The sequence below is a fragment of the Oncorhynchus kisutch genome, linkage group LG8, assembly GCF_002021735.2.
Source record: "Oncorhynchus kisutch isolate 150728-3 linkage group LG8, Okis_V2, whole genome shotgun sequence".
NCBI lineage: Eukaryota > Metazoa > Chordata > Actinopteri > Salmoniformes > Salmonidae > Oncorhynchus > Oncorhynchus kisutch.
The window spans coordinates 58,900,227-58,922,267 of NC_034181.2; the positions used below are offsets into that span (position 1 = coordinate 58,900,227).

The 22,041-nt window shown below is 42.9% G+C and overlaps 1 protein-coding gene across 2 annotated transcripts in view; it reads left to right on the top strand.

Moving 5' to 3' along the window:
• Window positions 1–22,041, top strand: part of LOC109895496 (T-cell immunomodulatory protein) — a 123,512-nt gene that overhangs the window by 2,911 nt on the left and 98,560 nt on the right. For both annotated transcript variants that reach the window (XM_020489211.2, XM_020489210.2), the window contains exon 7: window positions 20,211–20,269. In XM_020489211.2, the coding sequence (XP_020344800.1) occupies window positions 20,211–20,269 (59 nt within the window). The remainder of the gene's footprint in view (window positions 1–20,210; window positions 20,270–22,041) is intronic.

The window sequence follows — 22,041 nt, forward strand, 5'->3', positions numbered from 1 at the left end:
AAGAGAGAGAGGAATTCCCATTTTCTTCTTGTTTTACTGGATTTCTCTTTTTCCACAAAATTCCATCCGACAAACCTGTCACTTAGACTAGTTTTAGATTTTTTTTTCTCCCAGGAAGTCAAATCCCATATTAAGGAAGAGTCGGTACAATACCATTATGAGATATCGACGAATTTCATCCTTTCATGATTGTAATATCTGTATAAAATCTATGTGGTGATTATATCATGTTAATTTACAGCATATGCTATAAATGCTTCATGTAGGCCTACAATAGATCTTTAAAAACAGGTAGGCCAATGCCAAACACTTCGCAAACATTTGGTAACCTAATCAATATTATGGAAATAGTGAGAGAGGAAGTATGTATTTGTTTGATATTAATAGGTAACAATTAATACTTAACAAATAGTAAGACATTTCTATTCTACTAATGCGGTGTTGTTGTTTTTTAAAGGGATGGTCTCCACTCTAGCTCCCTGCAGTTAATCTGGCCATATAATCACTAGAGACAGTTTGAGCTGACAATTGAGTTAAAGACTGCATTCCATAGACACGAGGAGTAGAGCAAACCCCTCATTGTTCCTAATCATCCTGGCATCTGGGAAACTAAGCCAGGTTGTTTTTTTGTGTGTTTTTTCAATTTAATTAATTGAACCTTTATTTAACAAGGCAAGTCAGTTAAGAACAAATTCTTATTTACAATGACAGCCTACCGGGGAACAGTGGGTTAACTGGCAGAATGACAGAATTTTACCTTGTCAGCCCAGGGATTCAATCCAGCAACCTTTCGGTTACTGTCCCAATGCTCTAACCACTCGGCTACCACTAACCACAAGATGAACCTGAGGCGACTTATGATTGTTAGAAGAATGACAAAGTCTCTCTCACTTGATTAGAATATTCCACAACAAAACCAGAAATGATTCTGTATACATAAAAAAAACGAACAACTTCTAACATGCAAAATGTGACACAGTGATTCAAAACAGGCCAAACATCTAAATATGCCTTTTTAAAATCGTCCAGTTCTGCAATGAGTGAATCCCTTTAAGTCCCACTCCAGTAACCTTGATGAGGCAAATCTATTTCCCTTACATTACACCAACAATCAACTTCTCTCGAACCAAAAAAAGGATTCCTAATTGGATACTGCGGGGAGCGTTGCAGAGCCACGTTGCCTAGCGACAAGCCATACGATAGTATCGGTTTGGTGTCTTTGTGCATAATGACATTTATAATTATTTGGCAATTACCACCTTTTTCTAATGAGTTCTCGCATTCCGATTCCCCGGCATAGCAAAACCATTATCGAGATCTGAAACTGATACCGACTCCAGGGAACCTCCACACTGTAGTAAGATATAACAGAGCAAAATAAAATTACATCCCTCAAGGTTGTTATGTGATGCTAGAGGCTTATTAGAGCTCGTTGTCACGTTAAGCATCTATTGCTCGTTGTGCATCTATCTATTGTGTCAGTGCTGACTCTGTGATCTTGGTAGCAGTAGAACCACTCAAGTGTGTCAGAATTAGCCATTTAGGAGCATTTTTACAGGGATACTTAACCATCTGTAGTAATCACAAGCTGCTCAACTTAATAAACTAACCGAACATAGATCAGATAGGAGATGAGGAGGAGTGAACAGAAAACACCAGAAGTGGAAGAGAGAGGTGAGACATGATACAGACTGGTCATATGATATACTGTAGAGGGGGACAGCGGCTGCTCGGCAGTCCAATTTACAGCTTAAATGAGGCCTTGACATTGAACAGGAAGCAATTTCAGATCTCTTAAAAGGAGTCGTGGGTAGAGGGTCACTGGATGTACCTCGGCCGTGTATGTTTACAGCTTTAAACACAACTAAAATTGGAGTCGCAACATGGGGTTGACCCTCCTCTGATCATCCCCGAATAGGGCGCATGATAATAAAATACCTCTCTGTGATGCTGCTGACCAGGCCACAAAGATAGCAAGTGGTGGTCCAAACCATATGAGGTCAAATCAAATCAAATGTATTTATATAGCCCTTCGTACATCAGCTGATATCTCAAAGTGCTGTACAGAAACCCAGCCTAAAAACCCCAAACAGCAAGCAATGCTGGTGTAGAAGCACGGTGGCTAGGCCAAAACCTAAGAAGAAACCTAGAGAGGAACTAGGCTATGTGGGGTGGCCAGTCCTCTTCTGGCTGTGCCGGGTGGAGATTATAACAGAACATGGCCAAGATGTTCAAATTTTCATAAATGACCAGCATGGTCAAATAATAATAATCACAGGCAGAACAGTTGAAACTGGAGCAGCAGCGCGGCCAGGTGGACTGGGGACAGCAAGGAGTCATCATGTCAGGTAGTCCTGAGGCATGGTCCTAGGGCTCAGGTCCTCCGAGAGAGAGAAAGAGAGAATTAGAGAGAGAGAGAGCATACTTCAATTCACACAGGACACCGGATAGGACAGGAGAAGTACTCCAGATATAACAAACTGACCCTAGCCCCCCGACACTTAAACTACTGCAGCATAAATACTGGAGGCTGAGACAGGAGGGGTCATGAGACACTGTGGCCCCATCCGATGACACCCCCGGACAGGGCCAAACAGGAAGGATATAACCCCACCCACTTTGCCAAAGCACAGACCCCACACCACTAGAGGGATATCTTCAAGCACCAACTTACCACCCTGAGACAAGGCCGAGTATAGCCCACAAAGATCTCCCCGACACGGCACAACCCAAGGGGGGGCGCCAACCCAGACAGCAAGATCACATCAGTGACTCAACCCACTCAAGTGACGCACCCCTCATAGGGACGGTATGAAAGAGCCCTAGTAAGCCAGTGACTCAGCCCCTGTGATAGCGTTAGAGGCAGAGAATCACAGTGGAAAGAGGGGAACGGGCCAGGCAGAGACAGCAAGGGTGGTTCGTTGCTCCAGAGCCTTTCCGTTCACCTTCACACTCCTGGGCCAGACTACACTCAATCATATGACCCACTGAAGAGATGAGTCTTCAGTAAAGACTTAAAGGTTGAGATGGAGTTTGCGTCTCTCACATGGGTAGGCAGACCATTCCATAAAAATGGAGAAAAAGGAGAAAGCCCTACCTCCAGCTGTTTGCTTAGATATTCTAGGGGCAATTAGGAGGCCTGCGTCTTGTGACCGTAGCGTACGTGTAGGTATGTACGGCAGGACCAAATCAGAGAGAGAGGCTGGAGCAAGCCCATGTAATGCTTTGTAGGTTAGCAGTAAAACCTTGAACTCAGCCCTTGCCTTGACAGAAAGTCAGTGTAGGGAGGCTAGCACTGGAGTAATATGGTTCTAGTCAGGATTCTAGCAGCCGTATTTAGCACTAACTGAAGTTTATTTAGTGCTTTAGCCGGAAAGTTGAGCATTGCAGTAGTCTAACCTAGAAGCGACAAAAGCATGGATTAATTTTTCTGCATCATTTTTGGACAGAAAGTTTCTGATTTTTGCAATGTTACGTAGATGGAAAAAAGCTGTCCTTGAAACAGTCTTGATATGTTCTTCAAAAGCGAGATCAGGGTCCAGAGTAATGCCGAGGTCCTTCACAGTTTTATTTGAGACGACTGTACAACCATTAAGATTGATTGTCAGATTCAGCAGAAGATCTCTTTGTTTCTTGGGACCTAGAACAAGCATCTCTGTTTTGTCCGAGTTTAAAAGTAGAACGTTTGAAGCCATCCACTTCCTTATGTCTGAAACGCATGCTTCTAGCGAGGGCAATTTTGGGGCTTCATGTTTCATTGAAATGTACAGCTGTGTGTCATCCGCATAGCAGTGAAAGTTAACATTATGTTTTCGAATGACATCCCCAAGAGGTAAAATATATATAGTGAAAACAATAGTGGTCCTAAAACGGAACCTTGAGGAACACCGAAATTTACAGTTGATTTGTCAGAGGACAAACCATTCGGGGACAAACTGATATCTTTCCGACAGATCAGATCTAAACCAGGCCAGAACTTGTCCGTGTAGACCAATTTGGGTTTCCAATCTCTCCAAAAGAATGTGGTGATCGATGGTATCAAAAGCAGCACTAAGGTCTAGGAGCACGAGGACAGATGCAGAGCCTCGGTCTGATGCCATTAAAAGGTAATTTACCACCTTCACAAGTGCAGTCTCAGTGCTATGATGGGGTCTAAAACCAGACTGAAGCATTTCGTATACATTGTTTGTCTTCAGGAAGGCAGTGAGTTGCTGCGCAATAGCCTTTTCTAAAAATGTTGAGAGGAATGGAAGATTCGATATAGGCCGATAGTTTTTTAAATATTTTCTGGGTCAAGGTTTGGCTTTTTCAAGAGGCTTTATTACTGCCACTTTTAGTGAGTTTGGTACACATCCGGTGGATAGAGAGCCGTTTATTATGTTCAACATAGGAGGGCCAAGCACAAGAAGCAGCTCTTTCAGTAGTTTAGTTGGAATAGGGTCCAGTATGCAGCTTTAAGAGGTCCACTTAAAATGTTCAACACAAAAAACGATCTAACATGATTTTCCACTTACTATACCGACTGTCGTCGATTCTCCAATACAGTCTCTTCTGTGCATCTTATGGGGCAGGTATTCCTAAACTGGGGTACGCCAAATAAAAACGTGATTCACATTTCTTTTTTTAATAAAAAATAAATAATAAATCATTTTTTTTCACACATTTTCAAACAGTCCATTTATATTTTCCAGCGGGGCTATACATTTGGTTGAGGTTTTTTCCTCGCCTGAGTAGCCTCGTTTCACTGCCAAAAATAAAATCAAACCATCTAGTGTTCAGCGAAATAACAACACAATGTCAAATACAGATAGCCTAGTCAAATAATTAACATCCAATCACATTAACCGTTACTCTCCCGTGGGTATTCCACCAATGTAGCCAAACATAGCTGCTGCTCATTCCGTTTGCTCGAAAATGTATAAATGGTAAAAAAAAACAAGGCCCGTGTCCATAGAGACACATACAAGCTCTACTGGTAGTTATGCTATTACCAGCAGTACTACACCTGCACCTGTCGACGACAAGTTGTTCTGCTTCCACGAGCACATCCAATGCTAGCATCAGTTATTCTACATTTTGTTGTTTGCCCAGCTAGCATGGACACTGACAGTTGTGAATCTGATGCAGCCGAAGATCTACTGCCCACTTACACGGGAAAGCGCCGAACAACAGACAGAGACGCTGGACCATCGAAGAGGCGCAAATATGATGAGAACTACATTGATTTGGAGTTCAATTATATTGGGAGAAGTGCTTTTCCTCAGCCACAGTGTGTTTATATGTGCAAAAGTACTATCTCACAACTCGATGAAACCTTCACTCTTGTGCAGAGATTTAGAAAGAAAACATGCCAATTTGGAGAATAAGCCACATGAATCTTTTGAGCGAGAATTAAGATGTTTGAGTAGTAAGACATGTAAGACATGTATAAAAGTGACCGATAACACTAATAAGAAGGGGCTAGAAGGGGCTAGAAGCGTCTGACATGGTGAGCTACCGAGTGACTAGGACAGGCAAGCCCCATACTATTGTGGAGGACTTCATTCTTCCTGCTGCCGCGGATATGGCTGGGACAATGCTGGGGGAAAAGGCCCAAAAAACTATACAGACAATGCCTTCATCAAACAACACTTTCACAACGCATCAGTGACATGGCAGGATATGTTTGAAACAATTGCTGTTTCGCATACAAGCCAGTGAATTCTATGCGTTTACAGCTGGATGAGTCAACAGACGTGGCGGGCCTGGCACAACTGGTTTATGTCCGTTACGTTTATGGAGGTCAATTAAGGAAGACATCCTCTTCTGGAAACCAGGAAAACAGGAGAGGATATTTTTAATATACTGGACAGCTTTGTGACATCAAATGGACTTTGTTGGTCAAGATGTGTTGGTATCTGTACTGATGGCGCAAAAGCCATGACAGGGAGACGTAGTGGAGGGATAACGCGTGTGCAAGCAGTTGCTCCCGACACCACGTGGGTACACTGCAGCATCAACCGAGTGGCTCTTGCTGCCAAGTCGAATGCCTGACAGCTTGAAAGATGTTTTGGACACTACAGTGAAAATGGTTAACTTTGTTCAAGCAAGGCCCCTGAACTCTCGTGTATTTTTTGCACTATGCATTGATATGGGCAATGACCATGTAACGCTTTTACAACATACAAAAGTGCGCTGGTTAACCATATCATTGCATAGTGCAGAAAATACACGAGAGTTCAGGGGCCTTGCTTGAACAAGTTAACCAAGTTTTTTTGACAAGTTTTTTTAAAATTGAGAGACGAGCTTAAAGTTTTCTTTACTGACCATAATTTTCACTTGTCTGACCGCTTGTATGATGACGAGTTTCACACACGACTGGCCTTTCTGGGTGATGTTTTTTCTCACCTGAATGATCTAAATCAAGGGTTACAGGGACTCTCCGCAACTATATTCAACGTGCGGGGCAAAATTAAGGCTATGATTAAGAAGTTGGAGCTCTTCTCTGTCTGCATTAACAAGGACAACACACAGGTCTTTCCACCATTGTATGATTTTGTGTGTGCAAATGAACTCAAGCTTACAAACAATATCAAATGTGATATAGCGAAGCACCTGAGTGAGTTTGGTGCGCAATTACGCAGGCACATTCCCGAAACAGATGACACAAACAACTGGATTCGTTATCCCTTTCATGCCCTGCCTCCAGTCCACTTACCGATATCTGAACAAGAGAGGCTCATCAAAATTGCAATTCTGTGAATATTGAATATAATCAGAAGCCACTGCCAGATTTCTGGATAGGGCTGTGCTCAGAGTATCCTGCCCTGGAAAATTTTGCTGTTAAGACACTGATGCCCTTTGCAACCACGTACCTATGTGAGAGTGGATTCTCTGCCCTCACTACCATGAAAACTAAATACAGGCACAGACTGTGTGGGAAATGATTTAAGACTGAGACTCTCTCCAACCCAACATTGCAGAGTTATGTGCATCCTTTCAAGCACACCCTTCTCATTAACCTGTGGTGATTTATTCACAATTTTCGATGAACAAATACGGTTTTATATGTATGATGGTTAAATAATGAGCAAAATTATTGATTATTATTTGTGCCCTGGTCCTATAAGAGCTCTTTGTCACTTCCCACATGCCTGGTTGTGACAAACTCGCACTAATTTTTATGTTTAATAAATTAACGGTATAGTGTGTGTGTGTGTGTGTGTGTGTGTGTGTGTGTGTGTGTGTGGCAGGCTTACAATGTTGGCAAAAAAACAAACATTTTCAGTGGGCGTTGACCCTGGTGCTAGAGGGGGAACGCAGCTGGAGGTTGAATGTTTGAAGGGGTACAGGACTATAAAAAGTTTGGGAACCACTGCTATGGGGTATTGGAAAACATGGGAACAACTTTGCACACTCTCTTGACCTCTAGTGCAGGCTACACAGTCATGTCCCAGTCCCTCTCTCCCCATGCTTAGAGAGGCAGGCAGGCAGGTGAGGTGCAGTTGAAAGACACCGCTCTGATTCACCTATTTCTCTAATTCATTTCCTCCTGAAAAGCAGCATCCTCACTCCCACACTAAGCTCTTCACAGCTAAAACGCAGCTGCACCAGACACCCACTGCAGAAGACCATATAATTGTACATTTCTTTGCTGTTTTTAATCTGCAGCCATTTTCTCTACAGCGTTTCCACGGCGACAGGGCAGCCTCCTGGTTTGGGCGCGGCACTCTTGCCAGGCTCCTGCCAGCGTGACGTGTGCCCCGGGGCTCAGGTCTCTGCTTCTCTGTCGACCTAGGCAACAAACAACAAGAAAAACTAGGACAGATGCTCGTGTCGACACTCTCAAGATGAATATGAGAAACAGGCAGCGAGCAGTCATTCAAACGGACTGACTGGCTGAACCTGTCAGTTGTAACATTCCTGCTTGCATTTGACGAAGGTGGTCAACACCCACAGTGCCAAACCTTTACCCAGCACAGAAAGAAATCATAATCCAAACTGTAGCATAGCCTGTCTGTGATGTAGCAAAGAAGTCTAACCTTTAAGATACTCTCTCCAGGTGGGCTGGCGTGTCCAAAGGAGTATGGCTTTCTAATCCCTGAGCAGCTTAAATATGAATGATTATGTGCTGGTTAAATTGTCCCAGCTCAGTAAGCAAATACCCCAAAAAGATACCTGCCGTAGGTCAGACACGGCAACTTTCTCTGTGATCGTCTTAACATGGAACCATACATTCTAGTGTTCTACACTTGCAGTGTTCGGTACTAATTTGAATAATTACAGAGTCGAAACGAGCACAGTGTGCTTGTGAGGGACCAGGCTTTGAGGTGCAACGTTTACGCTGAGTCTCTTCCCGGAAAGCTGTCAGAGTATCAGACGTACAATACATTTGTTTACGTCAGTTTGTGTAGATAAATGAATGCATGAATAAATAAAGCATCTCATTTCTCACTGATGTACTGTATACAGTATATCTGTAGCCTCTGGTTGTGCAGCTGTTTCCAATGCAATCCTCTTACGTGTAGTACTCTCCCCCTCCAGGCTTATAGTGGTGTATATTACCATAATACCAAACAGGGTTCATCCATATAGACCAAACACACAGCAGTATCTGCCTGAAGCTTAATTGTTTGAATAAATAGTTTTTATTGAAAGATCTACCGTATGCACTCACTCAACATGGAACGATGTAACTGCTCTCTCTGTAAGTAAAATCTTTGTCAAACCCACACAGTTGTTCAGATTTTTAAGTACCTTGAGGGGCGTCTGGAGCAAAGCCATGTTCACTACAGGAATCAAATAGGTTTGCAAGTACACACACACACACACACTCTCTCTGACATGGGCACAATAACATTGCTCACATAGGCCTAACCATGTACGTAGGCTATACTCCACTGCAAGGGTGGGCTTCCTAAGCTTGTTACAGGACTTCAGTGAGCAGTTAAACTCCTGTTTTTGCTCCCCAGAATCAAGTGGCAGAGAAATGGAATCCAGTGTATGAGGAGTTGGTGTAATCCCCCATAATGCACCTACGTTGTTCCCTTTAATGGTTTTATGAGATTATTTCTCCTCAGAATAGCATCTTTCCATTTTCTGGTGCCGTTGTGTCATGTTTGTGAATGAGGTGCTTTGGGTTGAAGGCACACGGTGTATATGGACAGGAATTGGCTTATGGAGGATTTATTTATGGGATTTTACTTTTTTCCAACCCTGAATTTCATGCTCTTCTCCATGCTCTTTTTTTGCTTTATGTCAGAAGCTCACTTTGACGGAGTTTTGGGTTTGTCCCTAACTCGTTTAATTTCAGTTACACAAACGAGGTGAATGGGGATAACATTGATACAATATGGTATTTTATTTGGGAGATTATTGCATGAAGAGTGTCGGCTCAGTCCAGCTCTCGTGCATTTTTCTCCGGCCTGTCTAGTTGTTTTTTTTTCTTCATTCCTTGAAAGCTATGTACAATATCGTACAAATACCAACAATATGTTGAGGTTTTTGTATCTCAATGCTGTCATTGCATCTTTTAATGTCATGCCTAAATCCTCCTTTGGGCTTTGGCAAGTTTTAAATTGGTAGTTTCACGGTCTGATCACCTCCTCCCTGCAGAAGACAGAGCCACATTTCATTCAAGCTGGCCAGGCAGTCTGTATCTCTCCCTTCCCATCTTCTTTAATAGGACAATGGGCTGAGTGTTGGGTTACTGTCCTTGAGAGAGAATATATACTGTAGCCGTGTAGCGCGGCGAGTAAACCTCTAACCACTGAGTGTCCATGTCCTGTCTGTCCTTGCTCAAGCAGTAGTCATTGGAGCATAAATGTCTGGCATTTTCAGCAGCACAGAAATGATTCATTTGAATGATTCAAGTTAATGTCAATTTTTCATTTATTTCGCTTTTCCTGGCTGCATATTGTCTGTGGCTGTCATCAGAATGGCTATTTGGCTAACATCGATTCGGCATGGCTGACGTTTCAACCATTACCTACCTGATGTACAGCAGGTCGGAAATTCAATTATTTAAAAAATTGTTTTATAATGTTTACCGGCACCTGAGAAAATAACAGATTTGAGCACTCCACTGTGAGGTGAAGGTCTCTTTTCTAGTCTCAGAGAGATGTACCCTGGATCCTCATGTCACACAGGGATCGACTCTGGGATATTGGCCTAGTTGTTTTTACCTCATGTTTAGCCTGTATTTCTCCTGAATTCTATCTACGCCAGTACTGTTCTTTGAGGATTTTGTCGGTGCAGGGATTCAGTAGCTTGAAGCTACCATCCCTGCTTATCTCTGGAAGGCTCCCTATGTCTGGTGGTTGAGGTATCCATTTCACTGATGACTGACATGACATTTCCTTTATAATGTCAAAGGCTTCTTTCTCCCGTGCAACAGCAGAAACGTGGACTGGAGTAGGGAGGTACATTTTCATTTATTTTGATTTAACTAGGCAAGTCAGCGAAGAAAAAATTCTTATTTACAGTGACGGCCTACCCATCATTGTATAAGAACAGAATGCATGAAAACGCAATTGACAAACCGATGAGAACGGAATGGCCTATCTCAGGGCTCTGAATATTTAGCACCCGCACACAAGCACAATTATGGCTTAATTTTTCCCTCGTTATGGGCTGCCTAATTCAACCCATATTTCCCTTCTGAGTCCTCACTCGTACACAAATTGACATCCGGCCTCCAACCCCTGGGCAGATAAATGAGATCAAACTCACTTGGCCCTGCATGATCCCATCTCCTCTCCAGCCTGAGGGGTGAAGCGCTCGCCCCCCACCCCGCCCTCTCTGTTCCCCTCCGTCTGTCACTGAGCAGGGAATTGGAGTCACAGCTTGTTTGCTGAGTAACAGTCTAACAAATATGCTGCTCAGGGGCATTAAAGGCTATGGAGAGAGGAGAGGGTTGCTTTTAGGCTCCCCATCTCAACTAATGGGAGCGGGCGCAGCAGTGATAACTGCAGACAGGTGGGGCTTGGGAGGTGTCTGGATTCATCGGACACTAATGCAGAGGGGGCAGAGGAATGTCTTGTTTGGTTTACAGCATTGCTGGCAGGAGGCTTTGGGCTTTAGGCATTAACCACGGGTTTAAAGCAGGCAGGGTTTAACTAGCTCTAAATGCAGTTGGCCTGTTGATGCAACTTTAACACTTGCATCATTCTGAAATGGGATGCTGTGATAATCTTGTAGATTGGTTATTACTGACTATGATGCACTTTGTTTTCATACACACGGGTGTTATTGTTCTCATACCTTATGCACCATTCATGTAACTATCTTTGTCAAGACAACCCATTAACTGTATTTTTTTCCCCATTGGAAAACCAAAGAAAATATGTCACAACAAAGCCCTGGTTAATTTGACATCTTTTTGTTGGAAGACTGTCAGCAGTTTGATTCCTCCTCGTTAGGCCATAGCCTTGTTCTCTGTGTGAATGTGTTCTGTCTGGCATGGAGGAAACCTCTCAGGAGACTGCCTTCCTCTGACTCCAAGTACAACGCACCTCCCATTTGAATAAATAAACAATGGTGGGAGAGAAAAGCCACCAAGACTGCTCATTAACTGCACTGCACCGCACCTTGCTGAACCGCATGGCTTGTGTGAGAGAGGGTGTCAACGCCAGCCAGCTGTAGCACATGCTAGAGACAGTAGGGATGGCTGAGCATCCCACATACAGTGTGAGCATTGTGTGAAACTTGAGGTTGAGCTGTGGATGCACTATAATTATCTTCAAATGTGCTCACCCCCATTTGTCATCAGCTGCTGCTGTTTGTTTTACCTTCATTTTCTCCAAACAGAATCTCTCTCCAATTAACAGTCCTTAGTGTCTGACCCAGAGAAGTATATCGAGCTTTAATCATCATTGTCAGTAGGAGAATGGAAGGAGGAGATTTAATGTTTCATTTAGTTAGTCCCAAACTCATAATTTGGCCTGCTGGCATGACTCTGCTGCTCGTCCCTGTTGACTCTATGATAACCTAGTAGGAGTGCTTTCTAGCCTTTAGTGCTGGGCGATTCGTGTTTTTTGAGGTATGTTTGGTTTCCGATCGGTTATTGAAAAAAATAATCACAGCTTTCAATTTCGGTTTAGATTTATTTTTTGACACCAAATGCTATGCATTGTGGGTTGAATGCTATGACAACACTAAATGAAACCGTTAGTAAAAGTCCCGTGATGTTAGTGACTGCCCATTACTGCTAATCACTTATTAACTATCATTAATTCACTTTACTTGAATAAAATATTTTATTTGATGACTTTATTATTTAATTCCAAGTCATCTCATCTCTATAGAGCTGCTGCCTATGCTGTCTGACAAATTCAAAATTTTTGTAGTTCTTCAAAGTAAGTAAGGCATACTTTATGACTGCTGAATTGCAACTATCAATCACTTAGAACATATGTCAAACTCATTCCAAGGAGGGCCTTGTCTGCGGGTTTTCGCTCAAACCTTGTACTTGATTGATGAATTAAGGTCAATAATTAGTAAGGAACTCCCTTCATCTGGTTGTCTAGGACTTAAAAAAAACAAACGCCGCAGACATTCGGCTCTCCATGGAATGAGTTTGACACCCCTGACTTAGATAATGTATTTTCAGCCTCGCGAAGCAACTGCTTTTTATCCCTCTCGATCGCATGTCTCTCTTCTTTGTCTCCATGTCTGCTCCACACAGACCGGACAGGTTTTAAGCGGTCACGCAATTGATTTATGGTCATTGTACCATGTTTTCTGCGCTAAACTATGTCGAATATGGGCCTGTTGGAAACTAAACTCCCTACTACGTGCCACAGTTCAGTCTTGATCTGATTTATCTCTACAGAAACTGCACATCGAGCTCACATAATAGAAATAGACATTTTAAAATGGAATTCAAATAATTGAACTTACCTCAGTCAATGTTTGTTAAAACTGAGAAAAAAAATACTTTTTTCCCAACTAAGGATGTAACATTAATAGATTCAGAGAATTAGTTTGAGGAGAATTTTCTCTGCAATCAGACACCGCAATACCCTGAAAACTCTGGGGTAATTTACTATGAGGTTAATCTGGAATTCCATTGATTAGTATTTAGCAAGAAATATTCTCACGCTACCTTACTCTTGCAGCTCTATCATGCCAAAGGCTGCAAACTGCAGTGGCAGACGGCCTGCGACTGACATAAAAACCCAATAACAGCCACCTCGGCTCACAGTGAGTCTATTTACGGGTTTGCTTCCATCTTCCAGCTCAAGCTATTGAACTATCCTTACCTGTTATCCTCATCCTTAGCTGAAGGTTCCCGTCTAGGATTTACCCAGCAATAATGAAATGATGTCAGGCAGAAAAGAAGTGTGAGAGAAAGGGAAATCGATGCAGGTGGTTGGGGAGTGAGAGAATACCCCGCTCTATTATACACTGTGTCAAAGCCCCACTTCCACCTGGGTAGAGATCAGAACGGTGGCTCTGTTTATTTACAAGGTATTGTGATGCAGGGATATTGTGGCGCTTCATCCCTGCTCCCGTTCTGTATAATGGAATTGAGAGCTATAATAAATTCTAAGTCAAACCGTCAGCAGATACATTTTTCGAACCTTTATTTAACTAGGCAAGTCAGTTGAGAGCAAATGATTATTTATAATGACGGCTTACCGGGGAACAGTGGGTGGACTGCCTTGTTCAGGGGCAGAACGACAGATGTTTAACTTATCAGCTCGGAGATTCTATCCAGCAACCTTTCGGTTACTGGCCCAATGCTCTAACCACTCGGCTACCTGCTGCCCCGATGCCTTAAATTGCTTTCAATCCCCCCAATCAAATCTGATTGAGAGGTTATGAATAACTCAAAGCATTCCTCTCCAATTACACACACAGGGCTAGTATTTTCTTTGAATAGGTCAAATTGAGGATCGATTTAGATAGAAGCTATATTCCTTCTAGATTGGATCTGGAGATTATTTTACGGAGTCATCTGTATACCCAACATATAGAAGCCAACAACATTGATTTGCTTTGCTTTAGAATCTCCCACTCACCTTCTCAAGACCGTCTACAGCCGACTCTTCTTCTCATGCTGTTTGCCTGCCGTAGTTGCTGAAATGAACCTCTCTGTATCAGAGAAATTAACTCGTCGCTTTGTTGTCTCCTTCCTCCACTCAGAAAGATGGGCAACAGGGAAGGTCAGTATAGAGTGTTGGAGAAGAAGACAGAATTCTCCAGAGTTGCCTCCTTTTCCCTTGAGCCCCCTATTCCCTTTCTGTGGGACTCCCTGTCTCCCAACAATGTGTCCTGCTCCAAAGCAGAGCACGAGGAAGAGCATTCAAACCCATCGTATTGCTTGGTATTCCCAGCACAGAGATTATGGATGTGGAGGATGGAACTCCACACAGTGCTCTCGATTAAACACTCTCATTAGACTTAATTGAATATTGCTAACAAAACTGCGGGATAATGTTTTCACTTCTCAAACAAGAGGTCCCCTCCCTGTGCTTTTTTTATGTTTCTCATTGTAATCCGTATTAGATAGATAATGTGTGTAACACAGCAAGCCAGATGGATAAATGTGTGTGTTTTCTTTGTAAATGTGTGTTATGTAACTATGTTTGGGATCATGCTTTGCGCCTTTCTCCAAATCCGCTTGCACCGTCATTTCATGATTAATTGTCAATTCCATAGACACTATTCAATCAAGTAATTCCCATACCACGTCATGTTTAGCTGCTGCATAGCCATGTCTATGTAGACCTGTATGTGTGAAGTCTGTCGGGGCATGAATAGAATAATATTTTCTTTTAATAGCTCTCTTTGGATTTACTTTTTATGGCAGGTTTCGCCTAAAGGTATAATCTAAAATGTGCTCGTTAATATATTAATCCTGGAGTTCTTTGAAATATGCATGCCATAATGGAGAGGTAGTAGCATGCCAAGCAGGCCTTGAAAAACAAACAACCAACCACAGAGAAGAGGACAGAGTCTTTCACCGTGCAATTAAGGAGGCAGTAAGACTGAAAGGACACTTGATTTGAGCTGATTGAATGGGCCTCATCAGGCTCCATGAAAAGGAGAGGTAAACTGATACCCACTCTCTGGATCTGTAATGGCTGGCTCAAATCGACAATGCTTATCCTGCAAGTAACAATTAGCCTACCTCATCTGTGAACATATTTATGGTCTTGTGTGTTTTGTGTGAATAGATTATTCTATTCTTACGAGGAGAATATTAACTGAAACAAACATAATCACCCCTAATCCAAGAGAGGAGGTGGGAGAAACAATCAACTGATTAAGGGTGAACACTTTGCAATTAAGATGTTAGAAATCACTGTTGGGATTTGCTGCTTCGTAGGTTTTCATCCGCAGATGCACCTGCTTTTTTTTTTTTACTCCAATGCCACAGCTAGGAAGTCTTGGTGTAATACAACAATATATTCTCTATTTTAAAGCTGCAATATGTAACTTATTCTAATTTTAGCAACTAGGAAATGGAAATTTCTGCATAGTGCACCTTTTAATAATTAAGACTTTCTTTAATTAGCTTTGTGGTTGCAATCCTGCAACTAGACTGTGACATGACATATCACTTAGAGCCCAGAGCCTTTACGCATACCTGAATTATGCATTCATTGGAGTCACGGGTTGAATATGCACAAGTCTGTTTCGAAGTCTATCCAATTGCCTGTACTGTGTATATCAACCTGCAAGTTTCTGCACCTTTTGTAATTTGTTTTGTATTTAAAGTCATGATGAATGGCTTTCCCAAATGAATTATTGTCGGGAACTCTGGCCCAAGGCAACAGCAGTGACTAGGGTCTGGGATGAATGACGGACTCTCTTGGTAACTTCGAAAAGGGAAAAAAAAATGTCATTCAGGGGCGGAGCCTCAGACAGAAAACTCTCCCAACAAATCACGAGGCGTGCTGGAACGTTGCGATCCGATACCAAAGTTTGCCGGTATAAAGCAGTGATTTTAGTGAAGGTAGTTGATGCAAACTAGCCACTTGTGAAAGCTTGTGTAAGCCGGAACATTGATACGTTGAGGGGGGCAACCTGTCTGTCTATGGAGAAGTCTAATGAATAGGTAATAGGACTATTATTCATACATGGCATGAGAAAGGTGAAGACAAGCCACATAGTTCACTCTCATTATCACTGTGTAGAGGAGGAGAGTAATTACTGCCGTCTTCACAGACTTTGAATTAACCCAAGCTTTCACAACTGTCATAACACAGTCACTTCGATTTATAAATACATTGGATCATTTCACCATGACATTTATTTTTATGTTCATCAGTACTTTTCCATGCGTAATATAATTGATCGAATCATGTCATGATATTAGTATAATACAGGAAGGCACAATTTATAGTCCAATATTAACAAGTGGGGAAGGGGGGGGGGGGGGGGGGGTTGGAAGGAAATTATTTTCAATTTTGCAATATTTAGCAATAATTGTACAAGTCTGATAGCAGCAGTTGTGATGTGTGGGTGTGCTAAGATGGGGAGAATCAGAGCAGGTGGGCAGACCAGTTCAAGTGTTCAGCAGTCTGATGGCTTGTTGATACCAACAGGCTCAGAGACAGTTTCTATCAGACCTCATGCTCCGACACCATCTTCCCGACGGTAAGGGAATGAACAGCTCGTGGCTGGGGGGGTGTGTGTGTGGGGTTTTTGATCATGCCGTGGGCCTTCCCTCTGCCACTGTTTCTAGTAGATGTCCTGGATGGGTGGGAGCACATCCCGTTTATATTGTGTACTATCTATATATATATATATATATATATATATAACTACTATTGGGTTTTCCTGAGATCTCTCTTGCTCAAGTAGCGGTGCCATTTGTAAAAAATTTATAAATAAAAGAGTGTTATACACGTAGAACTGTAAAACCAAGTGACGGAAGAAGTTTATACAGGCGTTTTTATTTTACTGGGCAGAGGTCCTTATAGAACCACTGAAGTATGTCGTTACTGTGAACCAGGGAGAGGAGGAGGATGACTAGGAGAGGAGGAGTGTCCCGTGGGAGGCTGTAAGTGTTTACAGGATTTTTCAGTGATGTGGAGAGCTCCCCTGCCTCGTCCATGCCCCCTCTAATCAGACAGGCAGATACCCACCGCTAGCTGGGGAGAGCTTCCTTACAGCCTGATTTAATGAACCTGTTTACTCCTCATCAGCAGACTGCAGGAGGCTACACACTCCACATGGGCCACACGTCTGAAGATCACAGAGGGAGAGAGAGAGAGAGACTCGTGGAAAGGGAGAATGCAGCTAAACTCTGCGGTTCCCTCAGCAACACACTGTGAAATGTATAGTAGTGACTGTCTCCAAAGGTCTCTATCTGTATGGATAACCTCTCCACCCCACTCCCCTCTGTATCTGCTACCCACAGTGGGACTATTGATCAAAGCAGCCTCTCTGTGGATGAGATTATCGCTCCCTTCCGTGAAAAGGGCATCTGCCTGCATGATGGCCGATTTTTAAAGGCCCATGTGGTGTGTGGAGTTTTCTTTGTGTGCCTTCCATTTTGCCACACTTAGGCTTATCACAGTTCGATGTTGGATTTCCATGGGCGGTATGAAGCAGACACTGCACGAGTGGAATAGGAATGTTGACTTAAGAGAAAAGGGCAGCACTCTACTCCAAAAATCTGTTTAATATCTCAATGGAATTGGAAGACACCATCCGAATTATCATGCTGTCTTTTACAGTACACAGAACATAAGTGCTTTTCACTTATTATGACAAGCATATTTCTATAGGGAGAAGACACATTGGACCCTACGGGCATTTTTTTTTCTGCCACCCTGGTAATGTTAGAAGACGCGTTGAGAGGTTTAATTTAGTATTCTGTCTTGCATGTGATGTCTCACAATATATTCATTAATAACTGTAGAGATAGGGATCCCGGCTAAGTTATTCCATCCTTTTTCCTTCCTTCTTAGTGTTGTTGCTGAGTTCCCCCAGCCCTGAGCTAAACAGGGAGCCCACACAGAGCCCAAGGGCTCATCACGACCATTTGTTCATGTACAATTAGCTTTTCTGCAGACTGGAGATTGCTTCTAAAAGTGTAAAGTCATTTAGAATTAAATTGAGAGAAAAAAAATCTGAATAATTGCTGCGGAGCGGAAGTGAAAAGAAAAGCACTGAAATATGTACAGTACCTGTCAAAAGTTTGGACAACCAACTCATTCAAGGGTTTTTCTTTATTTTTACTATTTTCTACATTGTAGAATTATAGTGAAGACATAAAAACTATGAAATAACACATATGGAATCATGTAGTAAACAAAGTGTTAAACATATCTAAATATATTTGAGATATATTAGATTCTTCAAAGTAGCCATCCTTTGCCTTGACAGCTTTGCACACTCTTGGCATTTTCTCAACCAGCTTCACCTGGAATGCTTTTCCAACATTCTTGAAGGAGTTCCCACATATGCTAAGCACTTGTTTACAGCTTTTCCTTCACTCTGGGGTCCAACTCATCCCAAACCATCTCAATTGGGTTGAGGTCGGGTGATTGTGGAGGCCAGGTCATCTGATGCAGCACTCCATCACTCTCCTTAATCAAATAGCCCTTACACAGCCTGGAGGTGTGTTGGGTCATTGTCCTGTTGAAAATCAAATGATAGTCCCACTAAGCGCAAAACAGATGGCATGACGTATTGCTGCAGAATGCTGTGGTAGCCATGCTGGTTAAGTGAGCCTTGAATTCTAAATAAATCACAGACAGTGTCACAAAGCCCCCCCACATCATCACACCTCCTTCTCCAAGCTTCACGGTGGGAACCACACATGCAGAGATCATCCGTTCACCTACTCTGCGGCTCACAATGACATGGCCGCCAGGAAACCTAAAATCTCAAACTTGGACTCATCAAACCAAAGGACAGATTTCCACCGGTCTAATGTCCATTGCTTGTGTTTCTTGTCCCAAGCAAGTCTCTTCTTATTGGTTTCCTTTAGTAGTGGTTTCTTTGCAGCAATTCGACCATGAAGGCCTAATTCACACAGTCTCCTCTGAACAGCTAATGTTGAGATGTGTCTGTTACTTGAACTCTATGAAGCATTTATTTGGGCTGCAATTTTTGAGGCTGGTAACTCTAATAAACGTATTCTCTGCAGCAGAGGTAACCCTGGGTCTTATGAGAGCTAGTTTCATCGTAGAGCTTGATGGTTTTTGTGACTGCACTTGAAGAAACGTTCAAAGTTCTTGAAATGTTACTCATTGACTGTCGTTTCTCTACGCATATTTGAGCTGTTCTTGCCATAATATGGACTTGTTCTTGGTCTTTTACCAAATAGGGCTCTCTTCTGTATACCACCCCTACCGTGTAACAACACAACCGATTGGCTCAAACGCATTAAGAAGGAAAGAAATTCTACAAATGTACTATTAACGAGGCACACCTGTTAATTGAAATGCATTCCAGGTGACTACTTCATGAATCTGGTTGAGGGCATACCAAATGTGCAAAGCTGTAATCAAATCTATATTTATATTTGCTTCACACTTCAGTATATGTTATTTCATAGTTTTGATATCTTCACTATTATTCTACAATGTAAAAAATTAAGAAAACCCCTTGAATGAGTAGGTGTGTCCAAACGTTTGACTGATACTGAAAAGAAAACAGTGTTCATCTGTTTTTACTATTCGCCATCTTTTCTCTCTCTCTGGCCATAGGGCCTACCAGTGTCACACTGTGAACTGACGTGTGATTGGACAGTACAATGCAGGAGATGTGATGAATATGATGAACAAACCTACTAATTCAGTGGCCTTGTGGTTAGTTTGTGTCCGCCCTGAGATGGGAAGTTTGGGAGTTAGATCCCCGGCTGAGTCATACCACATACTGTAAAAATGGCACCCGATCCATCTCTGCTTGGCACTCAGCATTAATGCGATTATATTGGAGGTAAGGCCCTGCGATAGACTAGCATCCTGTCCAGGGGGTGTACTTACACATCAAGCTGACTCACTCTACAGAAACAGGAGATAGGCTCCTGCTCCCATCAGCCGTTCCGGCTCCACAAGCAAAATCAACCTAACTTTTTTTTTTACTGCACAGTCAAGGGTTGCTATAGCTTCTGTTTCTATACTGTTGGCTTCTGTTCTCTATTTTACACCTCTGCGAAAGTCACTGTAGGCCTCACGATTCCATTTGTCTCTGGTTTTCTTTGGTTCTACTGGAGGAATGGCTCCCAGTGAATAATAACATACTTTCTCTCATTATATTTTCAGATTTGTTCCTCACAACCCAAGTTGGCAATGGTCTGGGCTTCGAGACGTGGATTAATAAGGTACGACACAATCACATTTCTCTTTTATGTTGACTCGGTGTACAATGACAATCTACAGTCAGTGAAAACATGGGGAGCGTTTAGTTGGGGCAGCAGGAAGCCTAGTGGTTAAGAGCATTGGGCCAGTAACCAAAAGGTCGCTGGTTCGAATCCCCAAGCAGACAAGGTTAAAAATCTGCTGACGTACCCTTGAGCAAGGCACATAATCCAAATTGCTGCTGTAAATTGCTAGGATAAGAGCGTCTAAATGACAAACATGTAAATGTAGTTGCTTCTCTCACGGCAGTCATTTCAGAGAGACTTTCTTTTTGCTAGATTTTATTCAGCGCTTCCACTGATGTGGTACATTGGTACAGTCAGTTCAGGTTTTTTAGGGTATTTAAAATTCAGGATGCAGAGGCTCATGAAGCACAGGCAGGGCACCCGCCTTTTGTGAAGAAGAAGAAGAAGGGTTGAGGTTGCAGGGATATGGAAAATGTGACGGAGGGATAGGAAGGAGGGCAAAATGGATGAAAACGGTGGGATAGGGGAGAAAGAGTTTCTTTGGTGCAGTATTGTAGATGGACCCTGTTCACCTCCTGCTGAGTTTGACCTCTCCAGTGCTGCAACTGTTCTGTCTTTGAGCTGGAGGGAACCTTTCTGACAGTGCTTTAATAATCTATTTTTATGGAGGTAATCTCCCCTGTGTTCCCCGGGCCGTGCTGCTTTACCTCAGCCTGTAGGGACACTGCACAGTGCATCAGCCAAAGACAGACAGTCCAGCAGGGGATAATTGGGTTGGGTGATTAAAAGCAGAGGTGTGTTCACCAAATCCTTCATCCAGCCGGTTTACCCGTTCCTGTTGGTGGTGTTCTTTTTGTTTCTAGAACGTATTTTGGGAGGACGAGGGGTTTGCTATTGGGGTTGATGGTGGAATGCACCAGTGATTGGTGGCAACAGAGTTATTGAAGTGTGTCCATGATTTAATTCACAGACGCAACACACGCGCGCACACACACACACACACACACCCTGTGACAGACACACACCAGAGACTCATTTCCTGGTTTCCTCTGTGTAAGACCCCAGTGATTCCTGGCTGCTGCCTTTACTGGGCTGTCTTTCGTTTAACAGCTGCAGGTAACAGGCCAGTGCTTTCGCCCATTTCAACACTTCATTTTAATGACTTTCTTTCCGAAGACTCCCCGGGCATCCTTCTGCTCTTCTCTCTGATTACGCAAGAACAGCCTTTTGTTTGTGGAGAATGGAAAGGCAGAGGGGATGCTTTTCATTGGCTAATACCAAGCCATGGGCAACCCCTTTACTTTAATACCTGATATGATCTGTCAATTCACCAGCTGAAGGAGCCGTTCCTGCTAAACAATCATGCAGGGAATGCATTAGCTGTTTCATACGTTTTCTCAGTAGTCGCAGTAAAGTGGATTCGAAAAGCGCGTCGTTGCATGAGAGACACGCCAAATGCACGGTGTGTAAACGTGAACCTGCTGCCGTAGTCTGTGGATCTTCACACTTCAATCAGCGCTTCTCACTCAATCAGAAAGGTGACACGACAGATTTAATCAGGAATGGCTTCCGTGCCTCAAATGCTCAATCAGTAGGCCACCACCAGTCAATCACAAAGACTTAGATCTCCCCTACTATACTCTAGAGATGGTTAACACCGACTGCATCATATGATTTTTTTTGGGGGGGGGGGATTTTGTTGGTATTTTACTCCCTTTTTCTCCCCAATTACGATCTTGTCTCATCGCTGCAACTCCCCAATGGGCTCG